The 20,269-nt window shown below is 39.7% G+C and overlaps 1 protein-coding gene across 2 annotated transcripts in view; it reads left to right on the top strand.

The window, feature by feature from the left end:
* Nucleotides 1-20,269, top strand: part of PRKACB (protein kinase cAMP-activated catalytic subunit beta) — a 91,261-nt gene that overhangs the window by 50,411 nt on the left and 20,581 nt on the right. For both annotated transcript variants that reach the window (XM_084852113.1, XM_084852112.1), the window contains exons 2-3: nucleotides 16,280-16,341; nucleotides 19,137-19,265. In XM_084852113.1, the coding sequence (XP_084708239.1) occupies nucleotides 16,280-16,341; nucleotides 19,137-19,265 (191 nt within the window). The remainder of the gene's footprint in view (nucleotides 1-16,279; nucleotides 16,342-19,136; nucleotides 19,266-20,269) is intronic.

The raw sequence follows: 20,269 nt of genomic DNA, 5'->3' as shown, positions 1-20,269 counted from the left end.
ATTATAATATAGCTCATGCTTTCTTTGCAAGTTCATCTGTTTTGGTATGTATAATTAAAGTTCAATAATTGTAAGTAAAAGCTTCTAGAAATACTGTATATTTTATTTCAATTCATTTCCTTTTGACATCTTTGATAAGTCACATGTACATTTCTACAAATTGTATTTGTCAGAAATGAATCTCATAATTCGCAAAACGTTAACTGTTTTACTTATGTATATGCAATAGATTTCGCTACAGATACCTTCTTAAGGTATTATTTGTGTGTGTGTGGGCGCGCAGACTTGCATTAAGGCGCTGGCATTTAAACTGAAGCTGATTTGGTGAGGTAGTGAGGCAGATGCTGTGATCAGGTTGCTAAACTGATTTTTGTTAGCATTTTGAAAACTAAGCTTGATTTTGAGATCATTTATAGGGCAGACTGAAACAGAATATAGATTGTCTGTCCCCAACCTGAACGAAATAGGAAAAGTAAGAATCAAATGACCTACAATACACAGTATGTTGTTTTTATGATATAATTTTGTGTTTAAGCTTATTTTTAGAAGAGAATTGTATTAAAGGGCATCATGCATCCTGAATTTTCGGAAAGACTTAAACAAAAGAAAATGTTATATAAAATTGTAAGTACTTCAGAAATGTTAAAGTGCAATTACAAGAGCAAAGCTGCTTATAAAATTTTAAGATAATTCAAATAGCTATTTATAGCTATCCTATAAAAGGTAAGATCAGTACAGAAAATAACAACTGAAAGATGCTTATTTGCAGGATAGAAATAATGTTTTACAGAATAATATGGCTAAAATAAATTGTCTTGCTAATGTTCTACTATCATAATCATGGAACAAATGGAAGATGTAACATGAGGTTTTATTTTGGTGAGGGGGTATACATGAAAAAAGGAATGTGATTTGGACAACTGCCTAATTTAGTCATGGTAACTGCATATGTAGCTGCCAGCACAGCTTGTAAAAATCTGCCCCATAAGGAATGTAGGCTGATAGATCTATCTTCTCTTGATTTTTCCCCTTTACAGAGGAGGAATTTGGTGCTTTTTCTATGTTCTGCTGCATTGTAGATGTTGTCTACAATGTTGACTTCTGAGTTTACTCACTCAGTCAAGGGCAAACAACATGCAGAATTGGGTTTCTACACAATGATCCCCTTTCTGGATCAAGTCCCTTGTATATAAATGGATGCCTCACGGGATTCAAAACTGCATTCAGCATCTGGGGGATACCTGCAGGGTGATGTCTGTTCATTTGTAAACATGAGTGTAGCCCCTATGGATAGTTGGTACACTAAGCTTTAATAGATAGCCAGATCAGTTGATATTCTTATCAGATTTTATGATCAGTAGGAGAGAGCATGCCTATTCTGTCTAGGGATGTGGGTTTTCCAGAAAATTTTGAATTGGAAACATTTCCAATGCGAATTAGGCTAATTTGCATAGGGTCATTTACATCAGAAAACGTTCAGTTTGCATCCAGAAATTTTTGGATGCCCTGGAGAGTGATCTAATTTAGCATATTTTATTTATAGTTCGTAAACTACATGGTAGCCTTTGTTTGGATGGTTTTTGGTCCAAATACACCCCAACTATTTGACCTGAAAAATTGGGGGGTCGGGAAATCAAGCACATGTAATGCGATTTAAATGTTATGTTATGTAGATATTTTTCTTAGAATACTTGATAAAAATTTGCTTAAATGTAAGAAAAAAGCAAAGGTAATGAAAACTGTTGACAACTAATTCAGCCTTCCTCAACCTGCTTCCTTCCACATATGTTGGACTACAACTACCAGCATCTTCCCTTGGTTTTTCCCCATTACAGAGGAGGAATTTGACGCTTTTTCTGTGTTCTGCTACGTTGTAAATGTTGTCTTGAGCTGAGTTTAACCACTCAGTCAAGGGCAAACAACATGCAGAATCGGGTTTCTACACAATGGCTGGGGGATGCTGGGAGTTGTAATCCAACATACCTGGAGGGCACCAGGTTGGGGAAGGTTGCATTAATTAGTTTTAGCAACTCAAAGAACTGTGCATGATATGCTGATGTCCACTCATCTGTTTCAACAGAGTTCAACTCTCTTTCACTGAGGTTGTTGGGGACCTTCAGTTTCTCTGTCTCTACTTGTTAATTCCATTTCACGCTGAGACATATATGTATTTTAGTGACATATATGAATCCTCTCATCTAGGTGGTGGGGATAATCACCTAAAAAACATTAATTACAACTTTGAATCTGCCAGGCTTGCTTAATATTATATTTACAATTGGCATTCTTTCATTCTTACTAATGAACGTATAAAAAGGAAAATTTTCCTCAGAAAAATAAAACACTGGAAAAATTTCCACTCCACATCACTAGTTCTGTTTCCACTCCAGGCATCCATGTGTGGGTGTAACGTTTGAATATGGCATACACATATAAAATCCAGCATACTTAAGGTTGAACTAAAATCTGGAGATGACCACAGAATGTAGGCATGTTTGGTTTTATATGTGTACATACTTTATTGAAATGTTATACCCATGTGTGGATATCAGAGACATTAAAGGCAAGACATGAATGATCTCCTACCTTGTATTAGGAGAAACAGATCTGGCCCAGAGCCTTTTTTTTTTTTTTTTAAGGGGGAGTCTAAATCTTCCCCACCCCACTTGCTATCTGATCATTTGTCTGTCCTGACAGATGCCTTTGGAGGGTTTGCATGCCCACATCTGTGAACCAAGGCATGGTTAGGAGAGGTGTGCAGATTAGATATTCAGCAGGTGGCTGCCATTTGTAGATCCATCTCACCCAGTGCTTCTGTATCTGGTATACAAGAAGTCTTTAACATATTCTTTCAAAGAAAATGACTTTCCTTGTTTCTACTTTGACTTCTGGCATTATGCTGCAGGACAGAAATTACTTCAGCAGAGCAGATGAAGGGGGGGGGGTTACTCCTGGAGGTCAGAGTTAAGGATCTGAAGTTAACCATTGAGCATGCACACATTTTCCTACCATTGTTGCTCTCTTGACTTTTTCCATGATGTGTGCTCATTTGGACCCATTTTTTCCTTTTGTGGACTTCATTCAGATGTCATGTTTCTGATCCGCCAAACCGTGATCTGGAGTGCTGAGGATGAGTCATGCTCTCAGGAAGTAAACTGAGTGCACCATTGGAGGGGGAGGTGGCAGCGCGCAAGTGCAGAGCTCATTCTAAGCCATAGTTTGGAGGGTTGGAAATGTGACAACTGAATGCATCCCTGATGTACTTTTACATAGCTGTTAATTCCTCCTACATGACGTGAGACTATTGGTGTCTTAGGTAGATTCATCCAGTGGTGGTTTCCACATTTACTGGAATTACTATCATTGAGTCAGTAGGGTTGCCATGGTAGTGCAGTTAACTCCAATTCTTATTACAAAATTCAGTGGAAGAAGCTCTGTATGGTCCGTGGGAAAGCTGGTGTCTGCCGGAAATAATGTGAGAGCAAATATGTGAGACCTCATACATGTGTGTGTTATTTAAAAACAGATAGATAGATGGATTTGGAGAAGTGCAATGGGACTTCCCTGGCTTCTTGTCTGCAGTCCTCCAAAAGCCTGAGGGTCAAGGGATTCTCTGGACCGTACGAGATGGGTACAGGACTGCCTTTCCGTCATGCGAAAGACTTTTTTGTATCCAAGCTAATAAATTCTCTCTCTTTCTCTCTCTCTCTCTTTGGAATTTTTTGGATTCCAAAAAATGGCACACTTGTACACTGACCCCTAACTGTTCACATGTGTTACAGTAAGTGGATTTTCTAAATGAAGGTGTTTTCATTACAAATCTTTTGGGCCTTAAGATTTCATAAACATATAAAGAATGATTCAGATTACATATAGAAACTAAGGTTGGTCCCAACAGTGGATTGATCTCAGTACTGCAGGAAATAAAATAACTCCTGACAAAAAGTAAACATAACTTAACTCCTTAATTTGGAAGTGAATACAACTTTTCTGGAAGACATTGGACTGATTAATTTGAGGTGTCGAAAATATGTGGTTTAATTCAAAGGCATCTGTTGGTTTTAAAGCTGAACAGATGCTGCTTTATAAGAGGATATGGGGGTGGGGTGGGGAAGCAAGACATATCTTCCTTGTTTTCCAAGACATTGTTTTAGTACAGTGTCTAAGAACATTGCTTAAGTTTAAACATTTCATAAATGTACCAGAACCCATGCTTCTTCCTTGAAAGCTAACCTAGGCTATCTAAACCATAGAGATACAAGAAGTAATGTTATAAACTATTCTTCTCGTCTAACTCATATTGGGCAAATGGATTTTTTCCCCAAAAGCATTTGCTGAAACTATATCAGCAGTCATTTGAGATTTTTGAATTCCTGATGCATGGCGACCAAACTAATGTTGTCTTTTAAAAGTGCACCTTCACTTTCTGTCATCTGGAACTATGTTGACAGCCATATTTGCACATCAGAAGGGACTTCATTAGATTCTCTTTGCTTCCACCTGCAAGTATCTACTTTAATTTTTACATGCAAACTCTGACTGTGGAATAGATGTGTTTTTAAGGTTAAAAGAGCAGCAATCTGTTTCATGAGCAGGTATTAAGTTTCAAGGAGAGCTCCTTCCATGATAGTTCTTTTGAATTCCTGCAGGGTACGTAGGCCTAGCATAGCTGCTTTACCATAGACTTAGTCTGTGGGCTTGTGAGCCCTACAGAAGTAAATTTGTGTGTGATATGCAATCCTTGGAATAATAGAGTAAGATACTTTTCTATCCTCTGTTCATTCTTTCTCCTTTTCCCCATGTTGCACTGCTGCCATAAGCCTTTAACCCGGAAACTCTCAGATCAAAGCACCACGAGCAGTCAATCCCTATATGCATTCCTAAACACAAGAACCAGTTTTCTGTCACTGTTGTTTTCCTTCATTCCTGTGTCATAGAAACTAGCTGTGTGATTATCAGTCCCTATGCATTCTGCTACACTCTTCAGGGAGGGCGGGGGAAGTGGAAGAATTGTCGGTGCAGCTGCCTCAGAAATACAGCACAACATCATGTGCCCCTCTGTCTCCCTTTTGTCTTAAAGGGCCATTAGCTAAACTACATGGTCTGCCAGTCAAGGTTGCCAGGGACAAATTGTAGTTTGCCATTGCAGAAAATAAATTGCAGTGCTCATTGAGGCTTTAGGTAAGCAGCAAGAAAAGGGCAAGAAAGCATAATAACAAGGAAATCTTCTTTAGTATGGCTGCTCCACAACTATGTACAGAGAATCTGAAAACTTTTCCATTACATTTTAGCTGCTCCTTCAGAATATGAACAAATAGTTATAAGGCTTATAGCTTTTAAATGGAATTTCACATGGAGGTTTTATACAAGTTCCTAACATGCAGAAACTGAAAACATGCCACCTGGTCTTCAGTCTCACAGCCCCCCACCTGCCCCAATATCTTGGGTGTGACTCATACATTTATTTCTATAGTAAAAAAGGTTGTATGTGATGACTATACCCTCTCATTTTCATATATGAAGCTTTTGTCTAAAATATCTCCCATATGAACATTTCCAAAACTGTCACACTGGGGAATATGATGATGGACTGAATTATACTGTTACTCAATGTAGTTAGCTTCTCAGTTATGCTCAAGGCTGTGGGGGAGGGGGGTTGTGATGGTGGATTTCTGTGTAATCCTATGAGCTCCATTGACTAGATTTTAGTTGTGAAATATATGGACTGTGATACATGGAGGTGGTGACAATGAGGATAAGAGATTACCATTAAATAATGCTTACTATAAAAAGATGTACAGCCCTAGTTAGAATGAGCAAATAGCAAGACCTTAATATGTCATGGAAACAGAACTTTAGGTGTGGATACTGCCACACCTACAATAAAATTTTGATGACTTATGTGTTTGTGCATAAATAAAACCAAGTGGACAGCGTGTTCTCCTCCGTTCAGAAATGACCTCTGTTTAGGTAGGATTGCTATCAGTTTTGAGCCCAGTCTGGTTTCATTGACTTCCTGATTATTATCCCTTTTACTTACATGGTTGCTGTGGAAACTTAAGCTTTGGAAAAATAGAATATTTGTGATAACATAAAAGGTTTCTTCTTCTTTGTCTTCAACCCATGTGTGAGGGTTGTAAAAGCCGATGGTGAGTAACCATTTCTCATGGATGTTTGACAATTGCTGTTATCCTTTTTAGGAGCGATGTGTTAAGCCATAGATCCCTTTGCTGTAAATTTTACTTGCTACTAAAAGGAGATACTTGCCAATCTAACCAGGCCAGTTACTGTTTGACTTTTTTCTCCTGCAACAGTCCTCTAGAGCTTGGGTTGGTTGTCCATGAGGTAACTGGAATATTTGGAGTAGCAAGTCTCAAAATAACTTCTGAGCCTAAATAACTTCTGAGCAGAAGATGGAATGTAGACACATTCACAAACTGTGAGCTATCCGCCCCATACTTTGGTCACTTTTCCTGATTACTTTGATCTAAGGCACACACATCACATATTTTTTGTGACACTTGAGAGGCATCTCTGTGTTGAAAAACATGTGCCCTGAAACCACGACTAGCTGAAGCTCCAGGCTACATGTTTACTTTGTGTTCTCAGACTTGCATATGCCTCTCAAATCCCTTCATTAACAGGGAATAGAGAGGGAAAGGATGTCCTTTTGAATTACAATGTTTTCAGGCCAATGAGTGTTTGGTATTGCCATATTACAAGGGAGAAGCTAGGGGAAGAAAACTTCAGCAAACTCTCAGCACTTATCTTAGAACATGAATATGTGGGGAGTGCGAGTGTAAAAGGATTGGCACATAGCAATAGGAAACAAGATTGCCTTCCTACTGATGCAGCCAGGAGGTAGCAGTCCTTATGCTACGTGTTTGGTACTAAATTTTGCACTAAACCAGAAGTGTGGGAAGTCAGCAAAATAGGTTCCTGAAAAAATGCAGGTGCTTTCCTTTCTATTAAGCTCAGTTGCAGCTCTGTAAACTGCATGGTCTGTGTTAATTTTCTTGCTACCAGTGAGGAGTGGGGACAGAGGTGTCTGACATATGTGGACTCGAGAGGATCTTTTTCTTGGTGGTGGCGGTGGGGTGGGGTGGGGTGGGGACACAAGCATATCTTTTTCAGCCAGTGGGCATATTTTACTATAATCCTCAGTTTTACATAGTATCTTGCCTTGTGTCAGAATGCTTAGAATGTCATGATTGTGATTTTATTTGAGTTTTCAAATAGAAATTAAGCTGTAGTCTGATGAAGGGCATTCTAAATAACTAGGAACTGGCATTTGACCAAAGCAGATGGGATTATTTAGACTCTAAGCAGTTTATTCTCTTGCATTTTTAAAATAAGTTCTGTGCAGAGAAGGTTTTATTCAGGAGTGCTGGCAGGCTGACGCTGGCCTTAAGGACTATTAGCATATAACACTGCATGTGCCCACATGAGAGGTAAAAGGAGGAAGAGCCAAGTAATTCATAGCTCTTAACCCAGGCTTGTGCAAATAAGGGTGTGTGTTTCCTCTTTATGTCCTTTTTCTGTGTGCTGCTTTATTGGATTATGGGGCTGATTCTTTAACGTGAAATTATTTTGGAGATAACAAGACAGTACAACTACAAATAGCAGCAGCAGTTAATATGCTGCTTTTCCATGTAAACCATGTTCAAGTCATCTCACATCAGAAAAGTTTACATAATATAGGAACATTTCAAAATAGTTCACTAACAGTTACAAGACATAACAAAACTTAGTCATATGAATATTAATAAGCTGTTGTAGGTGAATAGGCTAATCATAATATAGTATATGGTTTGCTACTGTATATTTTCATATTTAAATTTCCAGAAATTAACAACTTGTTCTACTATGCTTTTAGAATTTCTAGAATAGTTTATACATTATCAAATATGTTTAAACATAGTTTACTTAAGTACACAATATCCCAAGTCTTAGCTATCAGTTCATTAATGTCCATTTAACTCAGATTTCCAGGTTTTAGTTGTAGTCATTGTTTCTTTAGTAATCAAATTATTCTCTCATTTAGGTTGGGCTAGATTTACCATACTTAATAAACATGAAGGGGGCAGATGTGGGACAGTATTCCCTCACAGAATTGTAGGTTACTTCAAAAACCTCATTCCAAAAATCTTTAATCTTAAGGTATAGACCTGGTTCTCACATAACGCTCACCCATGCTTTATTTAACCCATGGGTGTTGAATTCTAGGTTATTGTAATGTGTATACCCAGCCACACTAACAAACCATAATTTCTTAACCACAAACAACCCAGAAAGAGAACCCATGGTTTGTTGTTGGGTTTTGAACTGTGGGTTGTTTAAAAAATAGTTTGTTGTTACACATGAACCCAGAACCATGGGTTGTTCATGGGTTATTTCACCAGGCTATATAGGTGGTAGGCAAAAGAGATTTAAAAAAAACCCAGGAACTCTGCATGCCAGTACTACAGCACCAAAAGGCATTTGGGATACAAGAAGGAAGTGGGCAAAGGAGGAGGGTAACAAACAACCCAGGGATTGAGAAAACAAACCACAGTTTGTTGGATCGTCTGCAAGACAAACCTTGAGTAGGGCAACAGTCCATGGGTTAAATAAAGCATGGGTTAGCATCAGGTATGAACCAGTTCATTACCACTTATATGAATTAAGTCTGCATTATGGGTTCACATGTCTAACATTTGCCAGTTATTTGCCAGTGGACGTCTTAAAAATTCTAATGAGAATAGCATACCACCTATACCAGTTTTTTTAATTAGATTTTCACAAAAGAGTTATCTAGAGTTGTTTACAAACATGCTCTGTTATTGGTTTGAATATTGTGTACTGCCATCTGTTTTCTCTCTGTGTTACTTGCACTTGTTAAAATCTGCAGAACGTAAACAGTGTAAGTGTTGAGCTAGTTGTCTTATTACCATACAGAAGTCTTTACAATATATCATGAGAGTTACTAGAGAGACCTATGGGCTGAGCTTTCTTATATATCTCCCAATTTTTTAAAGGGCCGGGGGGGGGAGTGTGTCATAAGGGATAGTAGGGATGTACACCAAAAGATACTTGGAAGTTCCACCAAGGTTTTCTACAAAACGGTGTGTGCTTTTAATTGATTAGCATGGTATATTCCCTTCTGCCTCATAATGGTCTGGTTCAGATGATCATCTGAAAAATATGATTTAGATTACAAACAAGCTGCAATGAGCCTCGGGCTTATGCACTCACCCCCTCCTTCCCACACAAGAGGAGGAGATTGAAAGCTTCTGCTTTCATGGACTAAACCACCACTTCCTTTTACTGAACACGGGGAACTATCGTTTATTCTGATGCCAGTTAGTTAACAAGACAGGATATCACACTGTAGTTTAGAATCAGCCTTCCCCAACCTAGTGCCCTTCAGATGTTTTGAACTTCAACTCTCATCAGCCCCAGCCCGCGTAGACAATGATCAGAAATCCTGGGAGTTGTAGTCCAAAACATCTGAAGGGCACCTGATTGGGGAAGATGATCATCTGAATCCGCGCCAAGCCAATAGTTTTCTTGCATTATATTTTGCGGTATCTACTGATGTTTTATTTGAATATTTTGAAGAGTGTTGTGGTCAATATGGATAAATAGAGTTGGAAAAGGAAATAGTAGCTTTAGAATCTCCACTTTAACTGCTGGCGCCAGGAATATTATATCCTGTGACCATCCAGGAAACACATGAATCTTGAACAATTGCTTATTTTCATTTCATTAATAGTTCTGTATAAAAATCTCTCACTTTTTTGGGTAGATTTAACCTCTATTTTTGTACTTGCCAACATGCAACTGGTAATGGAATGTGGCAATAAAGTCCAGGTGTATGGGGGACAACTGCACAGACTGGAGGTTCTTTTAATTCCATCTCAGCACTTGCACTGCTGAACAGCTACTTTTTCAGTTCAAAATATGGGTTGCCTGTTCAGAAATAGTTGTTGTAAAGATGCCAGAACTTAGGCTGGACATGCAGTTTCCCCCCATGCTCACATATAGTTTTGTTGTTTTGCAGCCCATAACATTTCATCTAACATATATTACAAAATAAGCAGTTTGGTGGGGCAGGGGCAGTGTAAGTCTATTCAGTCAGCACAGCTGTTCTGTAAATGACACCCCTGGTTTCTTGTGAAATTCTGGTACATATGTATATATCTGTAGTGGTATGTTTGGGCATCTGTTGGTTTAAATTCTTAATAAAGTTCTTCTTTAATTATGACTTCTGTACCAGTTTTCAGTGTACACTACTTCACAATTCTTACCTATTTGTTCTTGATATGAAAATTTGTTGTCTTCTGGTTACCTTTTACAGAAGTATTTTTTTTATGCAGCCTTATCCATTTTGGGAACACGTGAGAGTGCTAATGCATTCTGATGTCTATTTCCTAGGGAAGAGAGGGATGGAGAAGGGAGTTGGATTGAGATAAACTTGATTTCTGTGTATCTCGTATGGAAAATATGTAAACGCTTTTTCTCTTTCTTCTCTTCATCACAACTGTGTGGGTGAATGTTCCTGCAAATCCTTGGTGAAACCTTTAGAAACCTTCGGTATGCTCATTCTTTCATTAGAGCCCAAAGTCATTGACTATACTATCAAATTATGAAAAGGGGAAACTGCAATTATAACACTTAAGGCATGACTAAAATGTGCACTTGGGGTAGAAGTTCAGTGGTGGGGTCATCTTCACATTTGAATAGTCTTCACGGATCTTAGCTAGCCCTTTCTGACTAATTAAAAGGAGGGGGCAGTTGTTTTCCTGATGACAGGTAACCATTGCCAACTAGTAAAGTAATTATTCTTAACTCTGCAATGTTTTGGATAAAGCACTTTGATAATTTGATACCGGAGTCAGGCAGACAATTTACCATTTAAAGAAATTGAGATACCTGAAAATTCTAATTTTATTTAAGAGTTGTGTCCCTATTCCACTCACACTACGTGTCCAAGATGACATACAAAAAAATTAAAGCAAGTTTTAAAAACTATAACCAATACAATAAATAACAAAACAGGCATGATTCATCAGCAGCAAAACAGGTCCTAACAGAGGAGTGCAGCACAATTCCATACATTTACTTAAAAATCCCACTGTATTCCATAGGGTTAACTCCTAGCATAGGTTGTGTCTCCATAAACCTAGAATCAACCAAGACCTGCAAGTGCCTTTTGAAATACAAGTTTTAATCAGGTAGCAGAATTTATGAAGTGAGCTTACTACAATAGACAAGACCCTATCCACAACCTGTTGGCTATCGCTTCCTTGAAGGGATATAAAGCCAGACCTTCTCAGGTGACCTTAGTAAGTGCAGAGGATCATATGGGAGTAGGTTTCCTCCAAAGTATGTAGGATGCAGATTGTAGAACCATCAACCCTGAAATTATCCCAGAAACAAATTGGTAGCCAGTACAATTACACAGACAGCAAAGTATTCTCTCATCCATACTCCAGTTGAAAGAGGAGCTGCTGCATTATCTCAAGCTTCTTGAGCAGTTTTGTAACAACAAAAGATTTATTATAGGGTACCAACTATGGATCATTGCCTAGTTGTGGCAAATGGGCTTGCATAAGTCAGTGAAGCCATAAGCTATGCCGTGCAGGGCCACCCAAGACGGACAGGTCATGGTGGAGAGTTTTGACAAAATGTGGTCCACTGGAGAAGGAAATGGCAACCCACTCCAGTATTCTTGCCAAGAAAACCCATTGGAATGTATCACAAGGCTAAAAGATATGACACCGGAAGATGAGACCCTCAGGTCAGAAGGTGTCCAATATACTACTGGGGAAGAGCAGAGGGAATTTCCAAGTAGCTCCAGAAAGAGTGAAGCGGCTGGGCCAAAGCCAAAAGGACACTCAGCTGTGGATGCGTCTGGTGGTAAAAAGAAATTCTGATGTTATAAAGAACAATATTGTTTAGGAACCTGGAATGTAAGATCAATGATTCAAGGTAAGCTGGAGGTGGTCAAACATGAGATGGCAAGATTGAACATTGACATCTTGGGAATCAGCGAACTAAAATGAACAAGCATAGGCAAATTTAATTCAGGTGACCATTATATCTACTACTGTGGGCAAGAATCCCTTAGAAGAAATGGAGTAGCACTCATAGTCAATAAAAGGGTGGGAAAAGCAGTACTGGGATACAATCTCAAAAACGATAGAATGATCTCAGTACGAATCCAAGGCGAACCGTTCAACATCACAGTGATTCAAATCTATGCCCCAGCCACCAAGGCTGAACAAGCTGAGGTTGATCGGTTCTATGAAGACCTACAACACCTTCTAGAACTAACACCAAAAAAAGATGTCCTCTTCATCATAGGGGATTGGAATGCTAAAGTAGGAAGTCAAGAAATCACCGGGATAACAGGCAAGCATGGCCTTGATGTACAAAATGAAGCAGGACAAAGACTAATAGAGTTTTGCCAAGAGAACACGCTGATCATAGCAAACACTCTTTTCCAACAGCACAGGAGGCGACTCTACACATGGACATCACCAGATGATCAATATTGAAATCAGATTGATTATGTCCTTTGCAGCCAAAGATGGAGAAGCTGTATACAGTCAGTAAAAACAAGACCTGCAGCTGACTGTGGCTCAGATCATGAGTTTCTTCTTGCAAAATTTCGGCTTAAATTGAAGAATGTAGGGAAAACCACTAAACCATTCAGGTATGACCTAAGTCATATCCCATATGAATATACAGTGGAGGTGAGGAATAGATTTCAGGGATTAGACCTGATAGACAGAGTGCCTGAGGAACTATGGACGGAGGTCTGTAACATTGTTCAGGAGGCAGCAATGAAATCCATCCCAAAGAAAAAGAAATGCAAGAAAGCCAAGTGGCTGTCTGATGAGGCTTTACAAGTAGCTGAGGAAAGAAGGGAAGCGAAAAGCAAGGGAGAAAGGGGAAGATATACCCAACTGAATGCAGATTTCCAGAGAATAGCAAGGAGAGACAAGAAGGCCTTCTTAAATGAACAGTGCAAAGAAATCGAGGAAAACAACAGAATGGGAAAGACTAGAGATCTCTTCATGAAAATCGGAGATATCAGGGGAATGTTTTGTGCAAAGACGGGCATGATAAAAGACAAAGAAGGCAGGGACCCAACAGAAGCAGATGAGATTAAGAAGAGGTGGCAAGAATACACAGAAGAACTATACAAGAAAGATCTGAATGTCCCTGATAGCCATGATAGTGCGGTTACTGAACTTAAGCCGGTCATCCTAGAGAGTGAAGTCAAGTGGGCCTTAGGAAGCATTACTAACCACAAAGCTAGCGGAGATGACAGTATTCCAGCTGAGCTATTTAAAATCCTAAAAGATGATGCTGTTAAAGTGCTGCACTCAATATGCCAACAAATTTGGAACAGTCAACAGTGGCCACAAGACTGGAAAAGGTCAGTTTACATTCCAGTTCCAAAAAAGGGCAATGCCAAAAAGTGTTCAAACTACCCTACAATTGCGCTCATTTCACATGCCAGCAAGGTTATGCTCAAAATCCTACAAGCTAGGCTTCAGCAGTATGTGAACCGAGAACTACCGGAAGTACAAGCTGGGTTCCGAAGAGGCAGAGGAACTAGAGATCAAATCGCCAACATTTGCTGGATCATGGAGGAAGCAAGAGAATTCCAGAAAAACGTCTATTTCTGCTTCATTGACTATGCTAAAGGCTTTGATTGTGTGGATCACAACAAACTGTGGCAAATTCTTAAAGAGATGGGAGTGCCAGACCACCTTACCTGTCTCCTGAGAAACCTGTACGAGGGTCAAGAAGCAACAGTCAGAACCAGACATGGAACAACTGATTGGTTCAAAATTGGGAAAGGAGTACGACAAGGCTGCATATTATCGCCCTGCTTATTTAACTTAAATGCAGAGTACATCATGAGAAACGCCGAGTTGGATGAATCGCAGGTCGGAATTAAGATTGCCGGGAGAATTATCAACAACCTCAGATTCGCAGAAGATACCACCCTAATGGCAGAAAGCGAAGAGGATCTAAAGAGCCTCTTGTTGAGGGTGAAAGTGGAGTGTGCAAAAGCTGGTTTGAACCCCAACATTAAAAAAAAAACTAAGATCATGGCATCTGGCCCCATCACTTCCTGGCATATAGAAGGGGAAGAAATGGAAGCAGTGACAGATTTTATTTTCTTGGGCTCCAAGATCACCGCAGATGGTGACTGTAGCCATGAAATTAAAAGACGCTTGCTCCTTGGGAGGAAAGCTATGGCAAACCTAGACAGCATAGTAAGAAGCAGAGACATCACCTTGCCGACAAAGGTCCATATAATCAAAGCTATGGTTTTCCCAATAGCAACGTATGGCTGTGAGAGCTGGACTATAAGGAAGGCTGAGTGCCGAAGAATGGATGCTTTCGAACTGTAGTGCTGGAGAAGACTCTTACGAGTCTCCTGGACTGCAATCAGTCAATCCTAAAAGAAATCAACCCTGAGTGCTCACTGGAAGGACAGATACTGAAGCTAAAGCTCAAATATTTTGGCCACCTAATGCGAAGAGAAAACTCCCTGGAAAAGACCCTGATGCTGGGAAAGTTTGAAGGCAAAAGGAGACGGGGACGGCAGAGGATGAGATGGCTAGATAGCATCACCTATGCAATGAATATGAACTTGAGCACACTCCGGGAAAGAGCGGAGGACAGGAAGGCCTGGTGTGCTATGGTCCATGGGGTCACAAAGAGTCGGACATGACTTAACGACTGAACAACAACAACTATGCCGAGTTATATTTAAGATCCAGTATTAAAAAGTATATGTTTTTCTCATGTATTTTCTTAACTCAAAAATTACCTTAACTGGTGCATCAACATATAATAGTTGTTAACGCCTTTGAGTCTTTATCATTCTAAGGCTCACTTTGACCCCTAATACTTTAATTGGGGTTCTTTTTTTAATTGAACATTGCAAAGTTTTGAGTGTGAACCATCTCAAGAGAATAGGTCAATTTACTGTAGAAATTTACATGGGCCAAGATCGCAAGAATTAGACACCAGGTTCAATATAGAGTGAGCAACCACCTCAGACCAGGATTGCCTGAACTGTTGCCCTGTGCCCCATGCCACATGGGAAACTGAGGAAACTTCCAAAAGAGTGTGTGATATGGCATGGAGGTATAGTCTTCACTGGGGAAAAACAGTTTTTAAAAGGTCTCACAGGACTAGACCCCAGTGGCCTACACAGGTAAAGGTCATGTATCATGACCCAGCAAGAGGATTCTTCCTTTCCACGTGCATTCAAATCTACTATTGTAGGATCTTTCAAAAAGAAAGTACTCAATGGGAAATATTTAGCCCATGCTCTATCCATAGGAAGAGAAGGAAAATTCTTATATGGCTGGAAGATAATAAAACCTTTAAAATATTTTAAACACAATTCACTGGGACCTGTTCCTGAACATAAGTTGGTGCAGTAAGAATATTCTGCAGTCTCTTTATTGGACTCATTATTAGACATAGAACTAAATCCCCTTTCCCTACAAGCACTGAATCACAGTGTGTCCACTGAAGGTGGACCCTGTTCTGGCCACCTCAGACTAGGATTCTCTGTTCTGTCCAGAAATGACAAATAGTACCCTCCACTTAAAAATAGAGATGATTATTTTTTTTAGAATAACCTACAGTGGCTTGGCTGATAATAAGACTCAAAGGTTTTAAAAAATGTAAAAGTAATCCTGAGTTACTATATATCTTAGTGCACATTTTGCACAGGCATGCAGAATGATGTCACTTGAAATGCAAAATTAGTACTTCACGGTAGTCTCTGGCTGTGGGCATCTCTAATGTGCAATTTTGTAACCCTATGTTTTGCCTTTGCTTGCAATAATTCTGTGCACTTGATTCTCAGCTTGCAAACAGCCTTTAAGCAAAAGTGATGCAGTATGACAAGGAGATCTGTTTGCTCTCCAAATACCAACAGGAGATGTTTTTTCACAGTCTGCCTCTGGTCCATCTAGGAGGTATCTGCATCACCTTAAAGTCTGCTCGTGTGTACAGTGGTGTGGCCTATTAGATTTAAACTAGTTTGAGCAAATTGTGCTGAAATACATATTGTAATTCAAAAGCTTTAGAGAGCTGTTAGAAATACTGTAGAAATCTTGCTTCTTATGCAGTGTGTGAATTTTGGAATACACATTCATCAGAACTTCTTAAAACGGCCTTAAAATAATTTCTAAGAATTCTGTTACTATAGTGAATTGTACTAAATGATTTTTTTTTTCATTTGTGCTTTCAGTGAAAGAGTTCCTAGCCAAAGCCAAAGAAGATTTTTTAAGAAAATGGGAAAGCCCCCCTCAGGTAAAGAAACCATTTAAACTGTCAGTGGTATAAAATTTAGTCCTTTGCATTTAGAAATAAGAAATAACTCTTCACTCTCATAAAATGCAATAATGCCAACTCCTACAAAAGCATTGGATACTGTGCAAAACAACAACTATTGATGTTTCCATCCCACAAATATGTTCTATGTGAACATACCTGAAGGTGACATGCACTCTTTCACAATCCACATTTACTACTGACTGTTTGGCCAAAGAAATACTTTTCATTGGTTATTCTTTGCACAGAGCATTTATGGTGAGATTTGAGCTTTGTTTCTATAACATAGCCTTCCCCAATCTGGTGTCCTCCAGGTGTGTTAGACTACAACTCCCAGCATCCCCTAGCCAGCATGGCTATCTGGGAGATGCTGGGAGTTGTAGTCCAACATATCTGGAGGGTGCCAGGTTGGGGAAGGCTGCTATAACATGTCCTATTGTGGAAAACGTAGCAGGAATCCTTGTTGTTCAAACTGGGACTCAGTGCTAGTAAATCCTTTATGCCTCTTAACATCTATGTGATTATGTTGCTTGGACTTAGGTGATCTGATCCAGTAAGACTTTACCACAGCCTGCCCTAGCCTGGTGCCCTACAGAAGTTTTGGATACAACACCCAGCAGTCCTGACAATTGGCTATGCTGGCTGGAGCTGATGGGGAGTGAAGTCCAAAACATCTGGGAGGCACCAAGATGGGGAAGGCTGTGCAATAGAGATCGCAGGAGAGTTCATGTAGCTCCGAATCCTAATAGCTTTTTGAGACAAATGAATATATGTTATGTACAAAATATCATTTGGCAGGGGGTTGCTAGGGTTGCATTTAAGCCCAGGCACCTGGCCAGATGTATAGATCTTGGATTGAGCTGTTGATTATAATTCCGCTGAAGGCTTCAGCTGGTGATGAGCTGAAGTGGGAGCAACCTCTGCCCCTGAAATTAGGATCACTAATGTTTGGGAGTGAAAGGCAGAATTTCGTTCCCATCTATCTCCATGTTGCCAATCAAAATACATTTTCTTACTCCCAGATAAGTGAATGATTATATTTGGCTTGCGTATAGAAAGTAAAGCTGCTTTATTTATATATAAAGGACATGGTTGACAGGGGATAACACCTTATCCCTATCCCAAGAGAAGGGGACAAACCTATCTGTCCCAGAAATTTTAACCCTCAGCAACAGGGAAGGGTACAGGACTCCCGACCACCACCACCACCACACACACACACACACCCCTTAACAGGCTTGAGATGGCATGCCCTTTAAATGTCTCCCACAGTGCAGGTTTGCACGTCACTTTAAGCCATGGTGGTGTATAAGCTACTCACAGTAGCTTATTTTGAAAGTAAGCCACTGTGATCCCACCCGCACATGATCAGACAATTAAGCTATGCAGTGTGGTTTATTTCCCCACCCCTCCTCCCTCTATAATTCTCCCGCTCCCAGCTTTCTTTGCAGTGGAAATCATATCCTGCCATCCCTTGTACTGCCGCCACGCTTCCCAAGCCGGATTTCCAAGCCTTTCCCTTATCTCCAGCTGCGTGCACTAAAAAGGGGGTGGGGTCTCTAAACCCTTGGAAGTTTGCAGGAACAGGACACAATTTCATAAACAGGTTCCCCTTGTAGGGAGGCACCGGATGCACCACTAAAACCCTTCACAATTACAAACACATGTGAGCAAAAACACCTTTGCACCAAAAAGGGGATGGCGGCTCTAAACTCTTGGAAGTTTGTAGGAACAAGGCAAAGTTTCATAGACAAGTTCCCCTTGTAGGGAGGCACCCGAGGCAGAGCTAAAACCATGTGTGGCTATGCCTCTCTGTGGGAAATGCGGCGGTCTGACACTTTGGAAGTTTGCAGAGCACCTCTCCAAGGGACGAGGGAGGGCAGAGATGGGCGGAGAGCAAAATCTGTTGCTAAACAGATCTCAGAAACAGAGAGGAGCAGAGCAGCTGCAGCGGGTTTGACCACTCTTCCTAGGCAACTCTGTAGGCAATCTGTTTAAACCACTCTGAAGTGCCAGACGACACGATAAGCCATGATGGTTAAAATAAACCTCACTGCAGACCGTGGCTTATCAGGGTGGCTTATTTTGCCTAAATAAACCACCATGGTTGCAGAAAACCACTCGCAGGTGACACAATAAACCATCATGACTAATTCAGAAAAATAAACCATCGTAGCTTTTTGTCATGTGAACGCAACCACAGAGTCAATGGGAACCATTGACTCCTGCCAGAGAAAATCATGACAGACCAGAACTGGGAGGGGTCCTGCTGTGAGGTGGAGGGGAAAGCCAGTTCATCTCAGTAAACTCCACTCCTCCCCTGTCATACTAGAACTCCAGTGTGTGATTGCACCCTAAAAGGAAACTAGGATTCTCCCCATTGGAAACCTAAGTGTGTGTGTGTGTGTGTGCGTGTGTGTGAGAGAGAGAGAGAGAGAGCGCCTGAGTTGGTACATGTGTGAAATGTAAACAAATATATATTTGTGTGCAACCAGTTTCTGCCTTGCCCTAGTGAGAACTAGTCCTAGTTCAGCTTCTGTGCTTTTCAAAATACATTGTCATTATTCCCTTGTTAACAAATATATTTTGAATGCATAAAATCTGAACAGTAGATATTTCTGATTTCTGTTCACACTTGCAATAGAATACGGTGTCACCCTACTTAATAACAAATAAATACACTTTATAGTTGCTACTATATTTTAATAGAAGTTATAACAATATTTATCTTTTTATACTTAGAATATTTTATCGTCTGTCTTATGCTTATGTAGAATACTGCTGGTTTAGATGACTTCGAGAGGCTAAAAACACTTGGAACCGGGTCATTTGGCAGAGTCATGCTGGTGAAACACAAAACCACCGAACAGTATTATGCCATGAAGATACTGGATAAACAAAAAGTTGGTACACTGATGTTGTTGTTGTTGTTGTTATAAAATCAACTGTGTTTGGTGAACACTAAAGTTTACATACAGTTTGTTGCAAGACAATGCTTTACATGGGGTGAGAAACCTTGTTGTGTTTTGTTTTGTGTTTTGTTTACATGTGGTTTTAATGGAGTATTCTGCACTTGTTTAAACCAGGCAAAACACAGCTATTTTGCTTCATTGTGGAATAATGGCACAGCAGCTTCCTTAAAGATACATGAAACATATGAAGAGCATTCTCTGTTAAAATTGTGTGTTCCAAAGAGAGTATGGTCAAGTGCCTTGCTCAGCTATAGTTCAAGTTGCTTTTTGACAAATCACTTCTAGGTAAAGCAGTAGAGTTCACATAAATCTGAGCAAATGATCAGTACAGGGCACCTCTGTGAATGGAAAATAAATGGAAATGGTGAACAGTGTATTGCTCACTGGAAAAAAAGAAAAGGATAACTCATTAGACTGTGGTGATTAGATCATCTGCCTCTTGTCCAACAATTGTTATGACTGTGGGTACTTACAGCATCTAATAATATTGTTGTGATCTAATTATGACCCTAATGAAAGGAGCAGTGTTTTTCTGCCCAAGAGTTTTCCTAAAGTTTGCTCTACATAAGAATTAGTAATTTCTGGTAGTTATATCCATTTCGGATGCTTCTTTTTTACGTTTTCAAATAATGTGGGCTTTTTTTAATTGTTAAGGCCAGCTGTGAACATTTAGTGTTTATTGGCAATGAATATTAAAGAACATAATTTCTAAGTTCAGAATTTTGATACTCAAATTGGATACTAAAAGTTATATAAAGGTTGATAAAATGGAATACATTATATTCATGCCCTAAATCTTACCATATCCCATTATGCATATAATTGTCTTATTCAAGCAAATTACACTGGATAAATTCTAAAGAAAAAAATTCACTGTGCAATCTCAATGTATATAGCTTGGTAAATAGCTTTGTAGGTAATTCTACCCCAAAAGT

Source organism: Heloderma suspectum, chromosome 4 (assembly GCF_057233095.1).
Source record: "Heloderma suspectum isolate Gila_16-S chromosome 4, 16-S_ref, whole genome shotgun sequence".
In the NCBI taxonomy this organism is placed as follows: domain Eukaryota; kingdom Metazoa; phylum Chordata; class Lepidosauria; order Squamata; family Helodermatidae; genus Heloderma; species Heloderma suspectum.
This window is presented reverse-complemented; position numbering and strand designations above follow the sequence as displayed.